A 24056-nucleotide genomic window follows, 5' to 3' on the forward strand; every position below is an offset into this window, starting at 1 on the left:
TGTACTGTATACAGAGGTGGACTGGGGATAAAAAGTGGCGCAGGAGTTATTGACAGAGCGGTGCACCAGTCAGTGGATACCAATACACTTCACATTATCTAGGATGATTACGAATACATTTCATGTTTTTTTAGTAATATTTGGATCCACCAATTTTCCGGTATAGACGAGGTAATGGTTATTGTAACACTCCAAGGTAGGAATAGTTTGCTAGATCAATATGCGTAACTCTGGGCTAGTATCACATGCTTATTCGTATAACTAGTCTTAAGGAATGAATGTCAGCAGGAAAAGACCACACAATAAAGACCCTGGAATCAGAGGGCAGAATTAGTATGAGCTGGGTGTGAACATCAGTGGTATAAGTAGTGTTGCCTGCTGGGTTTGTGATTGTGTTTTTGTTTATGGCTATTGAAGGTGCATAATTAAACAATAAGCTGCGTCACCAATCGGTGGTTTCCCAAATTTCCAAAGATTTTAAAATATTTTGATGCACCTTCCTCTTATTTTTCTTCCTGAGCTTTTCAGTTCCACTTTTAAAAGATCTACGTTTTGGTGCCGGTGCCGTACTCATGAAGAAATAAGTTAACACTATGTTAAATAGTGTTGTGTTTTAGACTTGTGACGGTTCCCTGCTGTGTTACTTGTGTGTGTGTGTCTTTAATGGCAGGTTACTGGACAGTGCTAACTGGAGACACCTGGGCCTGGTGCGCCAGTTTAAAGCTGCTCCTTCCTGGCTGATCGCTCTGTGCCTCGTCAGAAGCCATCGTGTGTGGATTGTTCTGGCGAAATCTAAATAGAAACTAACTTTTGGGCAACTGGCTGCGTCTCCCGTTTTAGGTCATGGCTGTCGGAGCCAGGTCATGACAGACTTCCTCGTGAAGCAGGCCCGAGGTTTGTCATCAAAATGAACCTGAATAATTACAATGATTAAAATCACAAGGTTTTTATTCATAACAAAACTGAGTCACAAATCGAATCACATAAAATGATATTTGATCAAAGATGAACAGGACTTTTTAGCCTCATATAAACCAATATTTACTGCAGATGTGTTTACTACTGAAAAACAATATAATAATCTTTCAGATTTTAATAGTATTAATAGGGGTTAGAAGGTTAAAAGGGAATATTACTTGATGTAATTCAAATAACAAATGAAATCTGAACTTGGTGGTATTTGATATGCTCTACATGGAGACATGTCTACTGATGTGTTCAAAGGGCCCAGTGTGTAGACAATTAGTGATGAGCCAAAGCATGTTCTTATTATGTGTGCAATACCAACTAACAAAGATGAACAAGTCCACTTATCCTAACTCAGTGGGCTTTTAGAACCTGTTATTAAGTTTCCTTCAAAATCTGTTTGTATTAAATGTTTATTATTTGTCAAAGCAAATTAGCTGAGTGGCATTAACAGCAATGTCTGGTCGACCTGTCTGTGTAATGTCTGATTCTGAGATGAGCATAGACCAACATCTCTCTTTAGTATGAGAGGGATTAAATTAATTTAAAGGGATAGTTGTGATGCTTGCGAGGTAGATGGAGTTTGGAGATAAAGACAGGAGCACAGAGCAATGTACTATGGTGGACAGGGGCTACAGCAAAATGTATTTAAGACACCTAGGATACAAGTGAAATCAGTGTATGCAATATTCAGAATATTGTTAGAACGGAACTGAGTTGTTTACTTTCTTTAAAGCCACCTGAAAAAGAAAAGGTTTTCCTTTCAGTTCAATTCCCTGCCACCAGATACTCAAAATATTGATTTTGGTAAGGTGAATGGGTTTTGCCACTCTCTCCTTGCAGAAGTACATTACTTAGTTCCCTTAGTTTGTTTCTCCAAACCATACAACATGTACTTACCATAAGTACCGAATACAACCTCAGTTTAAAATATTTGACCAATTACTCTAAGTGGCTGTTACTAACATCTGGTGAAATGTCATGTCAATAGCTCCTTTGGAAATATATTTACTAATACTTATTTCACCCGCTGAATATATCTATATGTGGCGGTCAGTGATTTTGCATCAAACCCCCACTGGTCTATAAAAATTGTTTAGTACCAACTGTATTGGATCACCAATTATCTTCAAGTTGGTCTCATGTGGTCGTAGGTGAAAACAAAAACAATTCAGGACATAACAGTGGACATGTGCTTTAGTGTTGGGTAACAACAAAAAGTCTTGTTTCCACAGCCATCCGTCTGCATTGGTATAAACCAGAAAGATTGTCTTTCATCCTATTACATCTGAATCTTACCTGTGAGTCCACAGTGCTTGAACGGTCTTCAACAGACTCTCCCACTGAGCTTGGACCGTGGTAACTCTGGTACCTGGGATGTCCTTCCCTCAGCTCTGATCTCATCTGAGACTGTTCAGATAGGGGTGTTAGGCAAATGCCCATTAGAGCCTGAGAGGGCCCCATTACAAACTAGTCCACTAGCATGTCCACTGGGTTTGCTCAGAAAAATATTCCCTTTGAGAGCCTCCTGCTCCACAGGGGTCCTTCTGTCACATTCTCTAGTTGGAGTTACTGGCTGCGGGGCTGTTTGACTGTGACAGCGCTGTCTGCTGACATACAGAACCATGGTTATTAGCAGACTGAGGCAGAGCACCAGCAGAACTGAAACAACCACCAGCTCCTTAAGGTAACAGGGCCCCCTGGCCAATAGGAGGGACTCCCCGTCCCGGAACTCTGCCTCTCTCTGCCAAGATTCCTCTCTTAACAAGGTCATGTTTCTGCTCCGTAGCCTGGTGGTGACTTGACTGCTAGACAGGGTTGCCTCGGTCTCTCCTTGTCTTGTTTCTGTTGTTTCAGGCCAAGTCACCACAGAGGTGTGTAGTCCAGGATCAGTCCTGGCCACACTCTTTGTGGTGGCTGTGTGGTGGGTCTCAGGCCAAGCGTAGATGTTTGGGATTTGAGTCAAGGGGCTGCTCTTCTGTTTGACGTGAAAGATGGCCATAGTTTGTTGGTAGCCGTTCTCAGTGGACAGGCAGAGGTAATGACCCAGTGTGGCGGGGGATGCCACAAAGCTAAGACTCCCATCCTCCAGGTGTAGGTACAAGTCTGAAGGCAGCCGGCTGTTTGGACGCTCCCACAGCTGCTGGGAGAGCTGCGAGGCTGCAGGACACTGTAGCCGCACCACTTCATTCAGGGACACGGACACCAGTTCTCCTACAGGACATGAGGTTGACATACAGATTACTCACCAAGATCATACCATATCCCTCTACCCAGCATCATGCAATATCAAGAAAGCTGCAGACAACAATCAAAACTTGCCAAAGAATGTGCTGACCAGGAAGGAAATTCCAGTAGCACCGAGTGCGAAAAGTGGTCGGTGGAAGGTTCCCTTTTCAGAACGACAGGTGCCGATGGTCGTTGGTAGCTTCCTCTGTCTGAGCGGCAGGTTGCGTGGTCGGTGGTCAGATTCTTTTTCAGAACGGCAGGTGCCAATCTCAGTTGGGTATTTAGCGGCATGCAAAGTCCATGTATTGTTAAATGAGTATCTTCATGACCATGGGTAAATGTTTTTTTCCAACTTTATTGAGGATCTGCACAACACAGCGACCTGCAAGTAGCGCAGCGTCTTAAATGAAGGGATGTACGTCTTAATGCGAGGCTTTAGAAATGAACACTAAGGGATTCTGTATTTGCTCATAAAGTCTGAAACGAGTCATTTGGCCAATGTTTTGATAACCAACCGAAGGCAGCGGACAGAGAGCACCAACGGACCGCCTACTAGCCTCCACACACCCCGTCCGGCTAAACCGTTCGCATTTAGCATGCGCTGTCGATACATATGTATATTAGCGTTGCCATGCCTCTGAACATCGCCATGTTCCTATAATACGATAGGAAGGTGCCTTCAGATTTAGCGACCTGACGTTCATAGGAAAGGAAGATGGCGATAGATCATGTGACCTGCTGTTGATACCATAGGAAGGTGGCGACAGATCTTGCGACTTGCCGCTCTGACAGAGGAACCTACCACCGACCATTGGAACCTGCCGTTCTGAAAAAGGAACCTTTCACCAACCACTTTTTGCACTCAACATCACTCAGAAATTCATGAACCTTGACAAACACATGACAAAAACTGCCAAAAAACGCATCATCTCCCCTTGCTCCTTGTCCACGCCCAAGTGTGTCCAATCCTTGAGAAAAAAGTGTAATTAAACCCACTAGTGCAGGCAGGCAGGCAGTTATGAAACAAGGTGCAAGACTAGGAAAGTGGTGTCAACCAATGAGAGCATTGTGGGGCGGGCTTTAAACTGAAGGGTAGCGAACTCCTATGTGGACATTTTCATTTTAAATCTCTTCCAGACAGTGAGTTGATAGAACTAAAGTTATTCAATGCCTTTGATAGTACGATACCAAAGCTATCATTCTATGATAGAACAAAGTTAACAAATTAAAAAGTCCCTGCATAGTAAATACCAGCTGAGGACTTGGTGCTGGACCCTTCACTCTAATGGGCTACTGAACATAGATTATTAATGCATAGATTATTGATAGATAGATTGACTTTTCCCTGATTACTGTTCAGAAAATAAAACCTTCATATGTCTCATAATAATAATTCCATATGATGTCATGATCGTAGAGGGTAACTATTTTTTTCTATAACAATCTAGATAGAATGTTAACACCCTGCAAATAGCCTTGATTTTAAATTGAGATTTACAAGAAATATTTTAACTGTTATTGTGTAAATGTAATAGAGCTAGAAAAAAAAGAGTGATTTGTATCTGCAAATCTCAGTCTGTGCTTATAAAAAAAACTTTCCCAATTCTGTGCCTTAGAATTATTGATAAATCTCTATTTGCCATTTTAAAATATGTGTGAATCTCATCATGTTTGGACACTGGTTATGAATTGTGACATTTGTTTGGGAAAACTTAAAAAATAGTTTCAACAACAAAGACCTCAAGAAGTGAACACACTGGATCAGGATAGTCAGGGGTGTGTTAGAGAGATGGGAAAGGTGCAGGTACAGAATCTGCCATAGAAATAGGATAGAAGTAAGACTTTCATTGAAAGGTTTACCATGGTTATCTTAGTAGGTCATAAGAAAATGTGGATCACTTTTAGTTGGTGGGTCTGAAAAGCAGCATCACTGCCTGTAATGACCAATCAGATTTTCTTACGTTCTATAAAAACGACAGCCAGCTCAATGGGATAACACATAGACACACTGTGACAGAATGAAATGTCAATGTTCGATTTGAGGTCCTTTCCAAAGTCTATAAATCGGTCCACTTCATTTTACACTTTAAAATGTTAACTTAGTGCTCATCGTTGTCAAACTTTAACAAATAATAATAATAATCAGGGGATGTACCTAAACATTTCAAACAAAATGTTCCAGTAAATAAAGTACACATGCCAGTTGTTGTGATTAAATAGTTTAAGCCCCAGTGGCATAGTGGACAATACCTTTTCTCTGAAGAAAATCCTGTGAATGTCAATATTTATTTTATGTAGTATGTTGACAGCCACTGAGATAAGAGACACTTACCTGCAGGCAGTTTGTTTGGACCAAATCGGTCTCTGTGCGTCATTGAAACTGTGTTGCACGCCTCTTTAACATTTCCTCTGTCTATGTCCTGGCATCTGAGGAGGAAGAACTACAGTCAGCAAAAAAGACACCTTGATGTCCTGATCTCATGCTGGCAACCCTGGCAGTTCAACTTGAAATTCATTTGTACGTACTTGTGTATGACTTCTCGGGATCACAGCGGGCGCTTTACAACAGCACTAAATATTAAGGCTGTCAAAAGTTAACTGATTAATCACACAATTTTTCTCAAATTCATTAATTGCGATTAAAAGTTTGTTTTTCATTCAAGACGAAAGCGTGTATTTTAAACACTGTTGTTTAGTTTTATATTTAACACAAAACATATTTGATATGCTCCGAGGCAGAATTCCAACAGGTGAAACAGTCTCTCAGCTCTCCATCAAGTGCCAAAAACCTCCCAACATTTAGCCAGGACCTTTTCCAAACCACTGTAGTTTAGGGGCACATTGGTGGGTCCTTTTCAGACCGTGTGCTGCACTGCTGTAGCCTAGCAGCTAGCTTTGGCTAGCGGTGCGTAAAGTGGTCCATTCGCCACTCACCCCCCTTCTGATTCTCGAGGAATTCCTCTGGAAATTTCTCCGCTGTATGTCGCGCCTCTGTTTGTTTTACTTTCAATGCAAACAGCTCTCTCCATCTTGATGTAACTGACTGCAGCTAGCAGCCTTTTCGTTTCCACAGTCAAAGAAGTAAACAATCCTACGTTAACTACATTAAAATATTTTATTGCATTAACTCGGCCACATTAATCGCATAGATCATGTTGACAGCCCTACTAAGAACACATCAGGTGAGGTGGAGGGATGTGTATTGATATGACTTTACTATCTGATACTATGCGGACAGGTTAGACGTTATTTCGGGCCTCCACTGCGCCAAATGCCCTGTTGGCCTGATGATCATCAGAATTAAACTGTTTGAGTCCTAATTATGCATTTTTTAATTTTGTTTAATGTAACAGTAGTATTATATATCAGTGTTTGACACAACAAGTTATTTTTCACGTGATCTTTTGGTACTCACAGGCCGGTCCGGGTTTTGGAGGCCTCCACACAGGCCCTGCTCACAGGGTCCCAACCGCAAAAGGGGTCTCGGGCAAGAACACACTGAGGACAGGTCCAGTAGAAAGAGCAGTTGGCTGTTGGAACGCGTACTACACCCTCAGATGTGCCAATATATATCATTCCCTGCAGTGGGACAGAATGAGTTCTAAACAGTTAAAACAGTATCCCAAGACAAGAACACTTTGCAAGACATTTGGACAGGGTGGCTGCTACTGCCTGAAGACGGTGACTGAAATGACTGGACCTATTGCTCCCTTTAGCTTGAGAGCAGTTGTCGCTTTATAGAAAAACATAAGTGAAATACACATCCATTATCAACTAAGCACAGAAAAAAATATTACCAAAGGATATGGTTGTTGAAGGTTGTTTTTTTGTTTTTTCCCCAGTTTTTCCTGTGCTGATGTGAGGGTTTTGGGACAGAGGATATTGCATGTGCACAGACTGTAAAGCTATACAAAATCGCAAATTACAATGGCTCATTTCTTGCTGCGGGCATCACCAGACGCTTTTCCTCTCTTACTGGAGTAGGTTCCTTTTGCGTAGAAAAGATAGAGAAGTTCCTCGGATCGTGCATTGACCGGCGCAGGTATCCCCACTCTTTCACTCCATCCTTTTGAACAGCTAAAATTTAAAGATTCTTTCTATATCCAATCTCAAAAATGCTTACTACTTGATGAAAAGACTTCCTGCTTGCGTCATCAGCTTTTTCTTCGCTGCTCCCGTTGCCATGACACCTGCTGCCCTTGACGGTCTTATATTAGACGCACAACTCGAAAAACTTGCAGATAGAGATATCTTCATCTCTAAAGCATGATATGTAAGGCTGAGAGAAGAACATTTTACGGTTATATTTAATGCTGTCGTTTGCTTTGTTGAAATCTTCAAGAATAATGAGCAGCTATTCAGGGTGCATTAGCTCCATGTTGGCAGTCTACTCAGCCAGGTGTTGGAGCGCCACAATCACACACCGTACAGAATGAATGAAAACTCCCGCGGTGAGTAAAAAGGTTTGCAGTTTCTGCCTGAGGGTTGCATGATTCCTTTAACACTGTGACATCCGTACACCAACCTTCGTTAATATAGAAGCAGAATCTGCTTTCCCTGGTTTTCCCCTCGGAGGAGTTAAAGCATATCTAAATGTGGTAAGGAAACGTGTACCGTGGGTATGGAGAGCTTCAGGCTCTTGACAAGTTGAGGCTGCTCGAAAACCTGGACCTCCTCTATGATGTGGGCCCCACTTTGTAGAAGGACGGCTTTGTGTAGGTAACCAGACTCTGAAAGAAAGTTTGTGAGAAAATGCAGATCAAATTTTCTACTTGAAATTGATGTGCTGAGACATGCACCATGCAAATTTGGCCATCAGCTGGCAACAACCCGGTTTTTGTCACAGAAACCACCGGAACCGCAGCTTGAAGCTAGCTTGGTATAGAAGCCACCACGCGGTGATGAACAACCTCTTTCGTCCAAGTTAGCTTGGTGTAAGAAGGAGACACTGTTGTTCCTGTGCCTCTACAGCCAACGAACCGGTCAACGTGTTAGACAACTAGGGCTCCCCCGAGGAACCCAACAGTTTCCAAGACCCCCAATCAGCAGAGAAGACCACGACAGCTTCTTCAAAATCGGGCCTTTGAAGGCACGAGCACTTGTTTCTCCCAATCAATTCAAAGCAAACAGAGCGAATGGCGAGTTCGAGGAAACAGCAAACCCTATGGACCCACATCTCAGATGTATGAGGAATAGTTTGATTAGAATGTGTTTGATTGTTGTTCTTGTATAAAGGTGAGTGCATATAAAAGTGCATGTTTACAGGCTGCTGAGCCCCTCTAAATGCTGCACAAACATCCCTCTATTGTTTAACATGCTATTACACACATCTTCCGGCCCCAGGGTTTGTTAAATGCTGCGTAATAACTACAGTATCTGTTACTGTGACATTCGCTAGGTTTGCTAGATCAATGCAAACAAATGACACCCGTATTTGGAACTTCAATTCAGAGTGCAGGAATTCAGATTCCAAATGCGAGAGTCATTCTATTGATGTCAATGATTTAGTGTCATAGTAGCTAATAACTAGACATGCTCCTACACCAGGGGTGTCAAACTCATTTCAGGTTCGGGCCAGATACGTCCGACTGACTGTTCGCTGACGGTCCGCTGACTGTTCGCTGACGGCAGGACGTACGCACTCCGGTGGCCGACACTGCCGCGAGTTCGACATGTGTAACCTAGACAAATAACATGGACAGTTCAATATAATTATTGGTTTAAATTAGAGCCGGGACTTTAGCGTGTTAATTAAGATGAATTAATTACAATGTGAATTAAGATGAATTAATTACACAAAAAAGAACACAACACACAAACATTTTTTACGCATTTTTACACTTATTTTTTGCACCGCGGGATGTTTCTCACTGGATGAGTTTCGGCGGACCGATTATACTGGAGCAGCAACTAGCGTTCATGACTTCAGACAACAACAAACCACAGTGAACATGAACGAAGAACCTGACGAGACCGTGTTGGTTGGCCCTGTGAATGGGAAATTTTATTATGAAATCAAACTGGTGGAAGCGTCGATAAGAGCATGGTTGTGTGCAAGCTATGCAACAAGAAATTCGCACATCACCGCAGCACATCGAGCCTCAAGTATCACCTCAACGCAAAACAATAAGCAACTAGCGTGGACGTTAGCCCGACTCCGAGTACAAGGACCCACACCCAACCCACACTCCACCAGATGACTGGTTTAAGGACCAGGGTAACAAGTCCACGTCTGAAAAAATAACCAATGTTCTGAATGTCCTTGAAAGTATTGTTCTACTTAAAAAAACATAGTTTACAGAAGGTCTACTTACCTATAGGCTACCTGAATTTCTGAAAGTACTATATTTCTAAATATGATATTGCTACACTTGTCTGCTGGAATTGGTTGAACAAAAATTAAAACCCATAAAAATCCATGTGAAAAAAATTACTTCTCACTGTTCTCAGCTCAAATATTTATGCAATTAAAATGTGATTAATTTCGATTAAATAATTACAAAGCCTCTAATTAATTAGATTAATATTTCTAATCGAGTCCCGGCCCTAGTTTAAATACACATATTCTGACACATGCTGTTGGAGATGCGAACATGTTTACTCTGGGATCTCCTTAAACTGTCTCTGCTCTGTGTTCACTGAAGCTGACAATAAATATCCGAGCCAAGAGCAGCGAGTGTAGTCAACTACTGCTAACACATCCCGTCAGACCAGGATTATTTATTTATATCCGTTAATCAACTTTTCTCCTCTTGTTACCCTGGTAACCGCTGTCATCCATCCATTCTTACTGTGAAAATCTACGTACTTCCGGCTACGCTTCATATTTTCATTTCATGGGAAAAACCACAAAAATAATGAACAGAGTAAAACGTTTTTGGTATGGTTTTAACGGTAAAAGGGACGATGATAAGGTACACGGACCTGCCTCCCACCTGTCTTGAAAACTCCTCTTTTCAAATTCCACCTTTCGTTTAGCCATTTTTTGGGGAGAGGGATAACTGAAAGTTACACAAGCGGTATGTAATACAGACTGGGAGCGGGCCCGCGAATGCGCAACGACACACAGAGAGTGCATTGTGGTATTATGGTGATGCGTGCGATATTCCGGCAGGCCAGCTCTAATAGTAAATAGATATGATCATGTGGGCCAAAAATAATTCATTCACGGGCCGGATATGAGTTTGACGCATGTGTCCTACACAGTTCCCAACAGATGGGAAAAGAAATTAATAGGATTTCAGCAATTGCTCTCTATGATGTTGGATCCACTCTTTTCAGGTGAGCTGAGGACATAGCCATAGATGTCCCCCAGAGACGGAATAACTCAGTCCCAGAAGTATTTTTATACAAGACCAGAAAATGTGCTGGTGGTTGGTATTCATCTGCCTGCACTGTGGCTGCACTTTACATAATAGTTTGTGTTGTGTGTGGGGAGGAGTAAAAGAAAGCATTAGGTTCTTGTCAATCATATTCCCCCGTCTTCTAGAGGCCAGCTACTCGTCTTCTTCGAGTGCTGCATTTCAGTCCGAGACAAGTACACTACAATGTACAGAGGAACAGCTTTTCCGCAAGCCAGAAGAGTAAATAACACGCATACGCACATCAGACACAAACTTACATACACAAAACGTGCAGCCAAAACCCTGTGAAACACGCAGCTTTTTTTTCTCTCTTTTTTCTCTTAGGTGGATATTTTTAATTGCTTCTGTGTTGTTTATTTATTGAATTATATTATGTATCTTCATGATTTATTTTCTACCTTTTATGGAGCCTGACAACAAAATGATTTAAAAAGTTGATTCTAGTATAACCAGAATGGCCTACCTGTCAGCAGGAACAGGACGGTGTAGTCCCTGCTGTTGGCGGCCTGGACCCTCTGGACCGTCAGATGGCTATAGTCGTGCTCAGAAGATAACAGAGTCAGACGTCTTCCAACTGGTCGCACACTCTCGTCTGCCAGGAAGTTTTCTTTGACGAAGCGCAGGGCGTTGTCAGATGCGTTGTGCAGTCCACACTAACACAGAGGAAGTTGGACAGTAACAGTCATTTGAACACAATTACAGTCCGGTCCATGAATATTTGGACATCGACACCATTCTCAATAACAAGTCCAAAGAGCTGCCAGTGGAGGCAGCCCTCGTCAGGCTGAATAATCCGAACCAACCCATCAGAGATTTAATAAAAGCATAATCAACTCTGGTACATTCTTTAAAAATAAACGCACTGCTGAGCTCAGCAACACCAAAAGACCCGGAAGACAACGGAAAACAAGTGTGGTGGATGACAGAGGAATCATTTCCCTGGTGAAGAAAGACCCTCTATAACAGCTGGCCAGATGAGGACTCTCTCCACTCTTTAAAGTGCAGCGACCTTGAGGCCTCCTCCATTATCCGCATCCATTTGGGCTCACTTCAGTTTTCTGCATTTTTCACACTTCTCATGTTTATAATACTTTAACGGTTTCCCTCAGGATGAAGTCCCATCTCATCATAAAGTTCCATTCTCATATCAACTTGATTTACCTCTCCTGGATTTGCGATCTTTTCTTGAACACGTGTGCTCCACTGCAACGTGTCCCGGTTCAGGACTTTGTAGTTACCAGAGAAAACTGATTTGATGTCGGTAAGGCGAAATGAACACACTGCCGAACGTCCAGAATTGACAGACCTAGTTAAAGGAGAAAAAAGACCAAATGAAAGAGAGCAAATGATGCACAGAGCAGACTCATACATAGAGAATAGAATAGAAAGGCTCCTGCTCCATGTATACTAATCCAAAATGTGTATATTGTCCTCAAACGGATGTTCTCTATTAGATGTATAAATGAAAATGTGTATTTCCCATGTTGGACTCTTCCAGATGATAGAAAGGAAATAGTAACAACCAAGGAATGCATCTCTGAATGCATGTGAAGTGCCGTCCACCTCTTCAAGGACCCATTTTGTGTGTATCAAACAGTTATAAATGGTTCAAAGGTACCAGCTAATAGAGGCCACCAAAGCTTCAGGGAGTGTACTTAGTTGCCCTTTTGTAAACTGACCACTGGGAGGTGAAGAGGCCATAGAAGAGCGTGTCATCTGCAGGGGCTCCCTCTGCTGGTGGGAGGGTGTCTATGTCCTGGATCACGTTGTAAGGCAGCTCACTGTCAACTTGGCACAACAGCTGAGCCTTGGCAAAGGTGGTCCAGCGTCGCTGCAGGGTCCGCTGACCTCCAACATCACTCTGACAGAAGCAGAGGAGAAGGCATCAAGTAAAAAACACAGTACTAGAACTTGTCGTGGTTGGGTTTCTCAACCCTTCTTCAGACACAACACCCGTCACCTATTCAGAGCGCCGTGATATCTCTCACAGCCTGGTTTTGTTACATTTCACGAGTAAAGAAAATCACAGTATATAAGCTTTAGAATATTGAATGTACACATTAAATGCATCAGCTAGTGCCGTCAAATGATTACAATATTTAATTAATCGCATGTATGTCATAGATAACTCAAAATGAATCACAATTAATTGCAAATGTTTATCTATTCTAAATGTCCCTTCATTTCTTTTCATTTTCCATAATTTTTTCTTCATTTTAATGTTCTTATCAACATAGAAAAGTGGATTGGCTTGCTTTATGCAAATGTTTTATTTTACTGAAAAACAACATTGCCAAATAGTGCGCTATAAAATGATAAAGTGCACATTTCAGGTAAATATGGACTCAACCTGTAGTGCAGTTAAACCTAGTTAAACCACTTAAACTTAATATTTTCTTTTTTTCCAGTTTTCTGTGAACAAAGCAGTCAGGCCAGGCAGTCAGTCAATGAACCGTTACAGTGAGGTTACCAATAAAAGGTAAACTACTACTGGTTTGCTTTCAGCAGATACTCAAACAGACAAGCCTGTTGACATTTTCAGGCACCCCCCCCCAAAAAAAAAAAGAAAAGAAAACGTTAATCTCGCAATAAAAAAATTGACGTTGTTAATAGCGCGTTTAACTGAAAGCACTATTATGAGCGTAAACATGAATAATGAAAACATAACAGAACGTATGGACTACCTCGGAGCACAGTTACAGGAACATTGTTCTTGCATCTAAAGACACATGTGGTTGTTCTTGGTGGTGCTTTCATGACGTCTTTTACCCGTACCATGCAGATCTGAGCGACGCGAGAAACAATAAATTTGTCGATGAAGTCATACTCTCGGCCCACTTCACTGAAGAACAAGTAGATTTTCTCCTCATCGGGAATGAAGCTGGAACTGATGAAGGTTGGCTCTACAGAAAATAGATGGCAAAGTTTCCCCAAGGTTTAAGTTTTGTGGAAATATGTCAAATAAAATCAAATGTAACAGTGAATCCTAAAGTTGATTTCTGGCACACATTGAGTCAATGCATAAACCTCCATGGTGACCAAAGTGACCACATCAGTGAAAGTATTCAAATCCTTTTAACAGATCAGTATCTGCTCGACTCCAATCAGATCTCCTTAAAGTGTTGGGTGCTGAATTGGCAAACTGGGTTTATAGAACCAGCTCCTAGGTTCTTTTGTTGTTTTCGTTCTTCTACCTCGGACTATCAGCATGTTGTATTTGACTGGACACACTCACCCTCCAGCCATCCCAACGTATCATCCAACTTGAGGTCCAGACGGCGGCCTTCGCCGAGGTGACGGGAGATGACGGGCCGGTTCCCCCTGTAGTCTGCCACCGTACCCGTATAAAGTTCTCCATCTAACAAACAGGACGCCACTTAGGACAGTACTCAAGAGATGCTCAAAGACAGTCAGAACGCACGCCAGAAACATTGAACATAAAACATGGGGGTAGTCCATGATGAGCCCTGACAACGCACTGTAACCTCTGAGGACCAGGAGTAAAAGGCCTTCTGAAGCATCTCTCAACACTTTTACCGTTTCTTTTCCTTAATTGTTATTATTTTAACGTGCTCACGCCAATGCCCAGGAAAATATCATTTCCAAATGATGTGCTGTTATACACACTCCTGGAAGCATAGCACCTCCACTATGAGCTATTTTACTTTTCCTGTTGATATTCAAAATAAAAATCAAATAAGACATATTAATCATCTGTTTGTCTTTCTGCTCTCCCTACCCACACAAGCACACACAATCCCCAGATTGCTCTTTGTTGTTTAGAGATAGTGATTGTATAGTGTTCGTTGTTCATTTTAAATAGTTGTGACTACTTTGTGCGTGTGTTTTGTGTTCACACTTGCCAATAATAAAAAATCCTCCCAACAAATCCCAAAATCTGGATGTGTGAAAGGAGTCTATTTCCTATTTAGTGGCTTATATATATATATATATATATAGTATATCTCAGAAGTTGCATCACTGCGTTACCTACCCACGATGATAGCAGTGTTGCGCTGGTAGGGGTCATAGGGGCATCGACCCCGTCCTTCATCCGCCTTCAGGCTCATTGTTAATGTCTCGGAGTTCTGGAGAGAAGGAGAAAAAGATGTATTGACAAATGAAATGGCTAACTCAATTTGTTGAAATGAGGCAGCGAGCATCATCATCATCATCCTGTCACAATGTTGAACTCATATTACATTTTTGTCAAAACAAACTTACAATGTAGGTGCAGCGTGGACTGAAGGCAAACGTTCCACAGGCATAAATGTGGGTGGTGTTCAAGAACTGCAGTACACGAATGAAATTGGGGCAGTCAGCCTAGAAAAAAAACAAAGACATCAATTTAGATGTTTCACTAAAACCCCACATATACAAATACAGTGGTATGAAAAAGTTTGGGCACCCCTGATCATTTTCCTTTATGTATCATTGGTTGTTCGGAACCGCAATTTCAATTAAATATATCATATAGCAGACACACAGTGATATTTAAGAAGTGAAATGAAGTTTATAGGATTTACAGAAAGTGTGCAATAATTACTTAAACAAAAGTATGCAGGTGCATAAATTTGGGCACCCCAACAGAAAAATTACATCAATATTTAGTAGATCCTCCTTTTGCAGAAATAACAGCCTCTAAACGCTTCCTATAGCTTCCAATGAGGGTCTGGATGCTGGTTGAAGGTATTTTTGACCATTCTTCTTTACAAAACATCTTCAGTTCAGTCAGGTTTGATGGTTTCCGAGCATGGACAGCCCGCTTTAAAACAGACCACAGATTTTCAATGATATTCAGGTCTGGGGACTGAGATGGCCATTCCAGAACGTTGTACTTGTTCCTCTGCATGAATGCTTTGGTAGAATTTGAGCGGTGTTTAGGGTCATTGTCTTGTTGAGGTATCCAGTGCGGGCGCAACTTCAACTTTGTCACCGATTTTTGGACATTGTTCGCAAGAATCTGCTGATACTGACTGGAATCCACGAGACCTTCAAATTTAACAAGGTTGCCAGTACCTGCACTGGCCACACAGCCCCACAGCATGATGGAACCACCACCAAATTTGACTGAGGGTAGTAAGTGTTTGTTTTGGAATGCTATGTTCTTCTTCCGGCATGCATACCGCCCCTTGTTATGTCCAAATAACTCAATTGTAGTTTCATCAGTCCACATCACCTTATTCCAAAATGAAGCTGGCTTGTCCAAATGTGCTTTAGCATACCTCAAGCGACTCTTTTTGTGGCATGGGCGCAGAAAAGGCTTCTGCCGCATTACTCTCCCATACAGCATCTCCTTGTGCAAAGTGCGCTGAATAGTTGAACGATGCACAGTGACACCATCTGCAGCAAGATCATGTTGTAGGTCTTTGCAGCTGGTCTGTGGGTTGAGTTTGACTGATCTCACCATCCTTCGCCTCTGCTTATCTGAGATTTTTCTTGGCCTGCCACTACGGGCCTTAACTAGAACTGTGCCCGTGGTTTTCCATTTCCTCACTATGTTCCTCACAGTGGAAACTGACAGCTGAAATCTCTGAGCTAGCTTTTTGTATCCTTCCATGATGTTGAACAATCTTTGTTTTCAGGTCATTTGACAGTTGTTTTGAGGCTCCCCTGTTGCCAGTCTTCAGAGAAGGTGTAAAGAGGAGAACAACTTGCAACTGGCCACCTTAAATGCCCTTTCTCACGATTGGCTTCACCTGTGTATGTAGGTCAAGGATCAATGAGCTTACCAAACAAATTTTGTGTTCCAATAATTAGTGCTAAAGGTATTCAAATCAATAAAACAACAAGGGTGCCCAAATTTATGCACCTGCCTACTTTTGTTTAAGTAATTATTGCACACTTTCTGTAAATCATATAAACTTAATTTCACTTCATAAATTTCACTGTGTTTGTCTGCTATATGATATATTTAATTGAAATTACTGTTCGGAACAGCCAATGAAACATAAAGGAAAATCTTGAAAATTATTAGGGGTGCCCAAACTTTTTCATACCACTGTATACAGTAGCAGTGATTAGATTGAGTAAATGCTTCATTGTAATTGAAAACAGCAACTTGCTGTGTTGATGCTGCTGATAGTATATAGCTATGTGTCACTGGCAGCCTTAACTCATTCAGTTGGTGCCTTTGTTAAGAGGACATGTTTGGTCCTTGCTGTGTCATTAGTTCACAGGATTACAGACAATCAACTACTTGCCATTTTCTTGCCTTTCATGGAACATTGCTCAATGTCCTTCTCTGAGGGGCTCCAGTCGAGCTGAAAGAAGAAGAGCGGTCTTATCCATCAATGAAAGCTTCAGCAAATCAATGACACATATGACATTTTCCTTTACACGGCTACAGATATTGTTCAATTAGCCTCGAGAGGCACGTAGAAACAACTACTAAGAGAAAGCAGGCGCAGAAAAATGTATTTTTCTACATTATTACATCTAAAAGCAAGGCAAAGACAATAGTAGACAACATGTTACAATAAATTCCTGTGACGCTGTGTCACCAGAGCCTAACAGCGTTGAGATTCCCATGTTGAACAGTTGATATTGTTGAATCAGAAATGGAGGAAACAATTATTACGGTCATCTGTGGGCACCCGTTGCTCTACAAGATGACCGGATAACTCATTCCTGTTGGCATGGTGACGATAAGCAACATAGATCTGATGTTTTAGGAGTAAACATAACCCTACTGTTACGCCCTCAAAAACATCTTCTAAGATCTTAGTTAAAAGCAGCTTCATTGGTTGCTGCAAAGAATGAGTTGCCACGGCAACGTTGCACAAAACATAAAATGTTTGCAAGTGACCTCTGTAACAAGTGACCTCTGTAAAAATGATGGATGGATGATGGAGGTCATGACAAATGAGAAATATGGAGCAGATTTGGATCATAATTATGATCGTCCACAGCAAAGGTCTGAAGATCATAATGCCCAAATTTTAAATGTATCAGGTTTTATTTCTAAGCAGAGCTTGTTTTTTACAACTCGTTTAAACGATAAAAATAGGCTGAAAATGCATACATTTGTGTTTAAATATCATTTGAGATGGGGGTATATTTGGGGATGCGATCTGGAAATTTTGGTGAGGACAGACCAATGATTTGGAAGTTATGGCTGGATTTGAATGGTCAAAAATGACCTAAAACGTCTATTCCTGTCCACCAAACTAAACTAAACCTTGACCTCTTTGGTAAATGTCACGGGGTCAAGGAGGGATGGTTAGGATTGTTCATTGGTTCATATCTTCTAAACACAAAGAGATATCAACAAGTTTTTGATAACTTAACAAATAATGATCCAAAGGACATTTTGTGAGAATTGGAAAATGTTTTTTTTGGCAGAAAATATAATCAGGCACATCTTAATGCCATGATTGACTTTCTTGTAAAGCATCCACAAGCCTTTCATATGTGCCACATTTCAATGCATTGGCTGAGAACACAGTATCACACTTTACAGCACTTCCACTCTCTTCCCCTTTAAGAGTTCTTATAGCTGCTTTCACTTCTTAGCGCTCCCTTTTAGGGCTGGATTGTGGATGGATTAGACCTAGATTGACAGATGAGCTGCTTTAGGCTCTAACTGTGGAGCTGAGGGTTCAGCTCATTTAAGCCCTCACCTATCAGCTGAGAAGTCCGGTTGCTTCCAGCTCTTACTCCTCAGCGGACAGCTCCTACTCATCTATTCAGATGACAATTCAGCTGCTTTGTGCTCCAACTCTTAAGTGGACAATGACTTTCAGTTCTTACCTCAGTGAAAAGCTCTGCTGCTTTCACCTCGAACTATTCAGCTGACATTTCACCTGCTTTTCATCTCCTTTCTTGTCTTCCAAAAATTGCAGTATTTAGTTGTTTGAGTTCTATACATTTAAGATCTAGGTACCATGATGAGTAACATATGTACTGATGCATTTCTAAATGTAGCTTGTCGCTCCCCCACCTTACTCCTCAGTACGATAGTGTCCTTGTGGCTAACATCCAGTGCTAACACAGCATTGCGGGATCCGACGTACAGCATGTCTCCATTCTCACTGAGCAGCAATGTGGTGGTGTTGCTGACGTCATGGCCACTGAAGCGAGTGAGAGGTCTTCCAGGAATCCCTGTTGTAAATAGCAGTAAACAAAAGTCATTTATTATTTCATGCAATTGAAAACCACAAACAATTAGAATCCACATGTAAGCAGGCTGTAAGAAATCGGATCAATTGCACAGAAATAACTCTTTAAATCTCCAACATCACTCAACATGTCAAATATTATATTTCCAATACTATAGTAAATCATCAGTTAATGTTCAATAACAGCCACACACATACTTTTTGAGTTATTCTGCTCTTTAAAGGTCAAGTGTTATGACCCCAGAAACAAAAAAACTGCCGCTATCTGCAGTCAGTTATATCGGAGAAAGCAAGATGGTAGCTGAAGACGGCTTTTTGAATTGGAAGTAAAGCTAATTGTGCTGATTGGTACCAGGCCGCACAACAAAAAAATATACATTTATTTTTTGTCCGAAAAATGTTGTATTTTGACATGTAGTTAGTTTGTTTTGGTCGGGGTCAGGATTAATATGATACCATGTTGCAGTTGCCCCTTTGTTTGGTTTGTGTTCCCACAGCAACATTTTGATTGAACATTGTATTCATTATATACATTTACTTTCCTTTCCTTAGTCCAGCTTTAAACAGTAAACAGGCTGTGGTTGTGTTGTGTGTGTGTTTGGGGGGGGGGGGGGATTGGGGTTGCAAGAACAGTCGGATGTAGAAGGGGATGCTGGGCTTAACCCCCGATGTAGCTGTTGCTAGCACCAATTCCAGAGTTGAGTAAACTTCCTTCCCAGGTGCTAAAACTGCTGCCTGTGCCTCATAAAACTTGGACATGCTGATTTGTTTTTCATCTTCTCGCCTGTAGCCCAATCACCATGATCCCACCAACCTGGACTATTAACACACCCACTTTGAAGTATGCTTAGATTTGTCAAACGGATAAACAACACTCACCCGTAGGGAAGGAAACTCTGGGTGTCAGTTTTGTGAAACTTTGGCTCAGAAAACCCAATAAAACCACAGTGAGGGGCAGCAAGTAGGGATGCTCCATCACAGCAGGGGCGAGGATCCAGACACTCAGCACAGGGTCTGATGTTCGTCCAGAACGTCAAAGACTTGGATTGGATTGCTTTCAATGTAGCAGATCATCACTGGATCTAAGATAGGCACACAGAGAAAGAAAGACCCTCAGAAAGTTATATATGCAAGGACAGTATCAGATCGCAATTCTGTGCTCCAACGTTCCAAATGTTGCATTTCTATCATAACTGCTCAGTGGACATTTGCAGATATTTGCTTTCCTATTTCGACCACAAATCACAATATATGTGTGACGTCATTAGTGTTGATGAAAAATGAAGCATTGAAGATGTAAGGTGTTTCAATTCACACACTGATTATTCCCAAATTTGAGCCTCCTCATCTCCCTCCTCTGGCTTGTGACCAGAAAATTGATTTGAGCTTTACACCACAAAGGACAATGCTTAAAATTAAAGTTTGTAGAAGTTAGTGTATACTTTGTTGACGTCTTTTCAGCACTTGTGACGTATTCAGAAGTTGTATTATTTTAGGATGGACTTTCTGGCCTCCACTGTTTATGTAGCACATGGTATCCGATTAAGATTGAATGAGATCCATTAAGAATTTCCTCATGCAAAGGATGGATACCATTTTCTTAGTTTAGTTAGTACTCCTTTTACTTTAAGTATGTTCTGCAGCTACCCTTGACTGTCAATATGTTGTCATTAGACTTTGATATGTTGGGCTCCTTCAGGAATCAGGAATCAGGAAACATTTATTGCCATATTGTCAGACATACATGGAATTTGAATTGGCGGTTGGTGCATGAAAGCAGACAGTACGACAATGACAAAAGTTATCCATCTTAGCTTCAGCCTGGTTGACTGCATGTCCTTTGTGTTTGTGGGTAAGCTACATGTTAGATACGCGCGTGACAGACTGGGGCGTACAACAGGGTTGTGCGGTTGAGAACGCTGATTCTGGTTCTTCAGTCCGACGCCGTAACACTCACGTGAAGCATCGTTGCTGCATTTCTTAAAGAGACAGAGATCAAATGGAACTTGTTCTGAACATGTGATTGCGTGATCGTGGGTGATCTTACATCTCTTCTCTGGTTGGTTTCCTTCACTGTGTCGCCTCCTCTCTGAAAAAGATACTCCGCAGTTGTATGTCTTTGCACAAGTCCGGGCTGAACCCAAGAAGCGTGAATCGGGTCAGGGAAAACGCTGACCGCGGCTGAGCCTTCGCTCCAAACACAAAGCCTCAGAGCCTCCTCCCATCTGCAGGTCCACAGGGCTCCAGCCTCCACCTACAGGCACAAACACACATTACACCGTCACCCTGACATCTGTGGGCGGGTCTGCTGCTCTGCTCCCTCCCAACGACTCCTGATTGGATAGTCGCGTTATTTAGCGCCCAGGAATAGGGCAATGGGGGCGTGGCCCCACCATGAGCGACAGATTTTTTTTTTTATTGTTTATTATATGGAAAATACATTTGACAAATAGTCAACTTTTGTGTTTTTGAAACGTAGTAATATTTGTAAATTAGGATATCTGTGCAAAATATATGCTTTTCCTGCACCTCCTCTCTGTTTGTCCGCTTGTCTCAGCTGGGCTTGCGCCGTGTCCCAAAGCGGCGGGTCTAAGAAGCAGTTAGCCAACCACTGATAAAGTTAATAAGTGACATTATAATTTTAGCGTCCTAAAATACATTGAGATTAGGGCTTGCCTTTCGCGCCATTTAACAACATAACAAGAGCGACCACCGGCAGTGTCCTTCCAAGAAGACCTGACCTGAACTCGGTACAAGAGAAGAGCTTTGCTGGAGAAACTAGAGGTGAAACAGCTGGACCCAGATCAGCCTGACCTCACAATCAGACAACGTACCAGTGTGAAAGGGAAACCGCACATATGGCGCTTCTGTAGAGACTTCTACACCTGGGATGTTTAGCTAGCTAGTTAGCTACATGCTAACGCCATATATCCGCGCACCGCACGCATTACCTCGGCGTGTTACACACAACCAGGACGTGGATGAAAACAGGCACATTTTCATATATCAAAACACATATCAAAACACCCGATCACACTGATCGGGTGTTTCCCCAACAAACTGGTTTCATAGATGCATCTCAACATATATATGTTCTAATAGATTTTATATATATCCTTTAATATAATTAATATAAGAATAAATACACAAAGAAACTGAACTTGCTTTGCTCCTTTTGTTTTGTTGTGTGATTATATTTTTTATCTACTTGTGTTTTATGGAGCAGGAGGAAGCAGCATCGAGCTGAAGGAGAACGATGTGTGTGGTGACCACAAAGTTAACTGTTGTTAACTTTCTACAACATTCTATTTTCTCCTAAATATTTTTCCCACCATCCTTAATGAGGATGGTGGAATTTTTGAAAAGATCTGTTCAAAACCAAAATATTAAATGAAATAAAGAATGAGTCCTTTCCTCCTCACCTTCACTCTGAAAGTAACTAGTCAGTCACTTAGTCCGTCAATAGCTTGAAGCAGAAACAACCACCTTGTGACGACATGCCTCACCAGATTGCATTCTTCTGCCTCCACAAACTCAGTCAACTGTGCTGTTCTGCTTGCTGATATGCTAAAATGGATGCAAACCTTGAGCACAGCATTTTAAACATCAATATACTGTACATGCTGCCTGCTGCATATTGTGTTGCATTGTGAAGAATATGGGCTAAACAATTTGCAGGTTGCACATATTTCTGGGTCAGTTCCCACTTCTGATAAACACTGTTGTGTTTTCCATAGTTGACACTGGTGTTGTATTTCACATCTAGACCAGACATCTTCAGTTTAACCAGCAGGTGGTTTGTTATAGCCTCTGAAGTTTTCTTGCTGTCACTGTAAAAATCCAACGGGGCATGTAACATGTACACCTTCCATCAAAGTGCAAATATCGCAGTACAATTGTAAAACCCCATGTTATACGTTTGTTTGAAGAGTTGTTGGCACTGTCTTGTTGCTTTGATGTATTCTGTATGTACCTGTACAGCAGGGGTGCCCAATATGCCCGATCGACCGGTCAATCACCAAGAAAGCAGTGCCGGTAGATTGCCTGGCATTGGAAGAAAAATCATGTCGGGTCCCAGCCGTCTGAGGGAGCAAACAGAAAACTTGGTAGTGCTAATTAGCAATCCTTGCTTACTAACGGGCACATTCATATTATTCAAAAGCACCCATGACTGACTACAACCACTGCAAGTCGGCCTGATGTCCGCTCAGTGCCCCGAAATAGCTTGCAAACCATAAAAGTGTGGGGAACGTACCTTCTCGAAAAAATGTTTTGACCGAAGAGATACCTTCGGCACATCTGTTACTTTTATGCTTCTCCTATGTCTTTAATTTACTCTGACTGCTTAGGTCCACATCACATAGACAGAGACTGCAGAAACCAGGAAAGTAGTCTTGACCGCTTTTTGAAATAAAATCATGATCAATTGTCCATTCTGGTTTGATTGACATGTGATGTTTTGGCGTGTATTTTTCCATGTGTTAACTTTCTGTCGATGTAGCCAGCAGCGTAGATATGACGTAGCCAGCACACAGTGCCTTGTTTACCAATGATGTAAGGTAAGGAACCTAACCTAAGCCTATCAGATATTTATCTGACACTGGCAAGGACAACGCCACCAACTGAATGCTTTTAACGATTATATTGTGAGACGTGAGCGATAGGATTGTAGTAGTGGGCCAGATGGGTTGTGGGGAGCTATGGCGGAGATATGGCGCACTGGCACGACAAACCCTCAAAAAGTTCCATTATGTGAGGTGTGATGAGCGGCTTGGAGATCTTTAGGTATCTTTGAGGTATTCTGTGTTGCCATTAAGGGAGGCTGTTGTAGCGGCGCAGAATCTTAAGAAGCGTGCAGAGTGCGAGGTTGGAGATATGCTAGATGAGGAATGAATGTGGTGAAAGTGCAGGTGGAACCAGAATATGGTAGCTACTTCGCCTGATTCTGAGGTGAAGAGGGGATCCGTTGGTGAAAGGCTCTGGGATTTTCAAACTGCGAGTATGTGGAAAGGGTACTGAAAACAATATGAACTTTTGTATTCATCAACTGAAGTTACAACACAACACTGAGAAAATTCTCAGTCAGTGCAAGTTCAGTTCAGCTCTGGGTCCCATCACAACCCCATGTGACACAAGTCAGTGTGATGGCTGTTACTGAACACTGGGAGTGCTTTGTAGTTCGGCTTATAAGCACAGATGGCCAGTCTGAGGCATTTTGTGAGATGTCTGTCAGTAAGTAGTTGTTCTCTACAGACATCCTCGGATTTAAATAATTATAATGACTATTTGTATCATTAACAATTACGTTCACAATGTAGTCATGATTCCTAGAGGCATTGTGATATCATGAAATAAACAAAAGCAAAAGACTGCAAAT

The 24056-nt window shown here is 41.8% G+C and overlaps 1 protein-coding gene across 2 annotated transcripts; it reads right to left on the minus strand.

Moving 5' to 3' along the window:
• Positions 1-943: 943 nt before the first annotated feature.
• Positions 944-20941, minus strand: sema4ab (sema domain, immunoglobulin domain (Ig), transmembrane domain (TM) and short cytoplasmic domain, (semaphorin) 4Ab). Of its 2 annotated transcripts, none has more exons than XM_037473390.2 (15): positions 20727-20941; positions 19559-19761; positions 18502-18662; positions 16763-16822; positions 14784-14882; positions 14554-14647; positions 13795-13917; positions 13335-13462; positions 12239-12420; positions 11721-11865; positions 11023-11212; positions 7810-7925; positions 6611-6774; positions 5528-5622; positions 944-3180 (listed from the first exon to the last, which is right to left on the minus strand). In XM_037473390.2, exons 2-15 carry the CDS (start codon positions 19653-19655, stop codon positions 2381-2383), a joined length of 2454 nt encoding a protein of 817 aa, XP_037329287.2. In that variant the 5' UTR covers positions 19656-19761; positions 20727-20941; the 3' UTR covers positions 944-2380. The 2 variants fall into 2 exon arrangements, with proteins under 2 accessions (XP_037329287.2, XP_062414676.1); XM_062558692.1 differs by lacking the exon at positions 944-3180 and adding an exon at positions 4973-5129.
• Positions 20942-24056: the final 3115 nt, after the last annotated feature.

This window comes from Pungitius pungitius, chromosome 17 (genome assembly GCF_949316345.1).
Source record: "Pungitius pungitius chromosome 17, fPunPun2.1, whole genome shotgun sequence".
Lineage (NCBI taxonomy): Eukaryota > Metazoa > Chordata > Actinopteri > Perciformes > Gasterosteidae > Pungitius > Pungitius pungitius.

Bases quoted from the DNA above. Each gene is read 5' to 3' on its own strand.
- sema4ab (XM_037473390.2), bottom strand. From the start codon at position 19,655: ATGGAGCATCCCTACTTGCTGCCCCTCACTGTGGTTTTATTGGGTTTT. The intron at 18,663-19,558 runs GTGAGTGTTGTT...TATTTACAACAG, and splicing joins CAGAGTTTCCTTCCCTACGG to GGATTCCTGGAAGACCTCTC. The intron at 7,926-11,022 runs GTAGGCCATTCT...ACTTTCTTTCAG, and splicing joins CGTCCTGTTCCTGCTGACAG to AGTCTGGTTACCTACACAAA.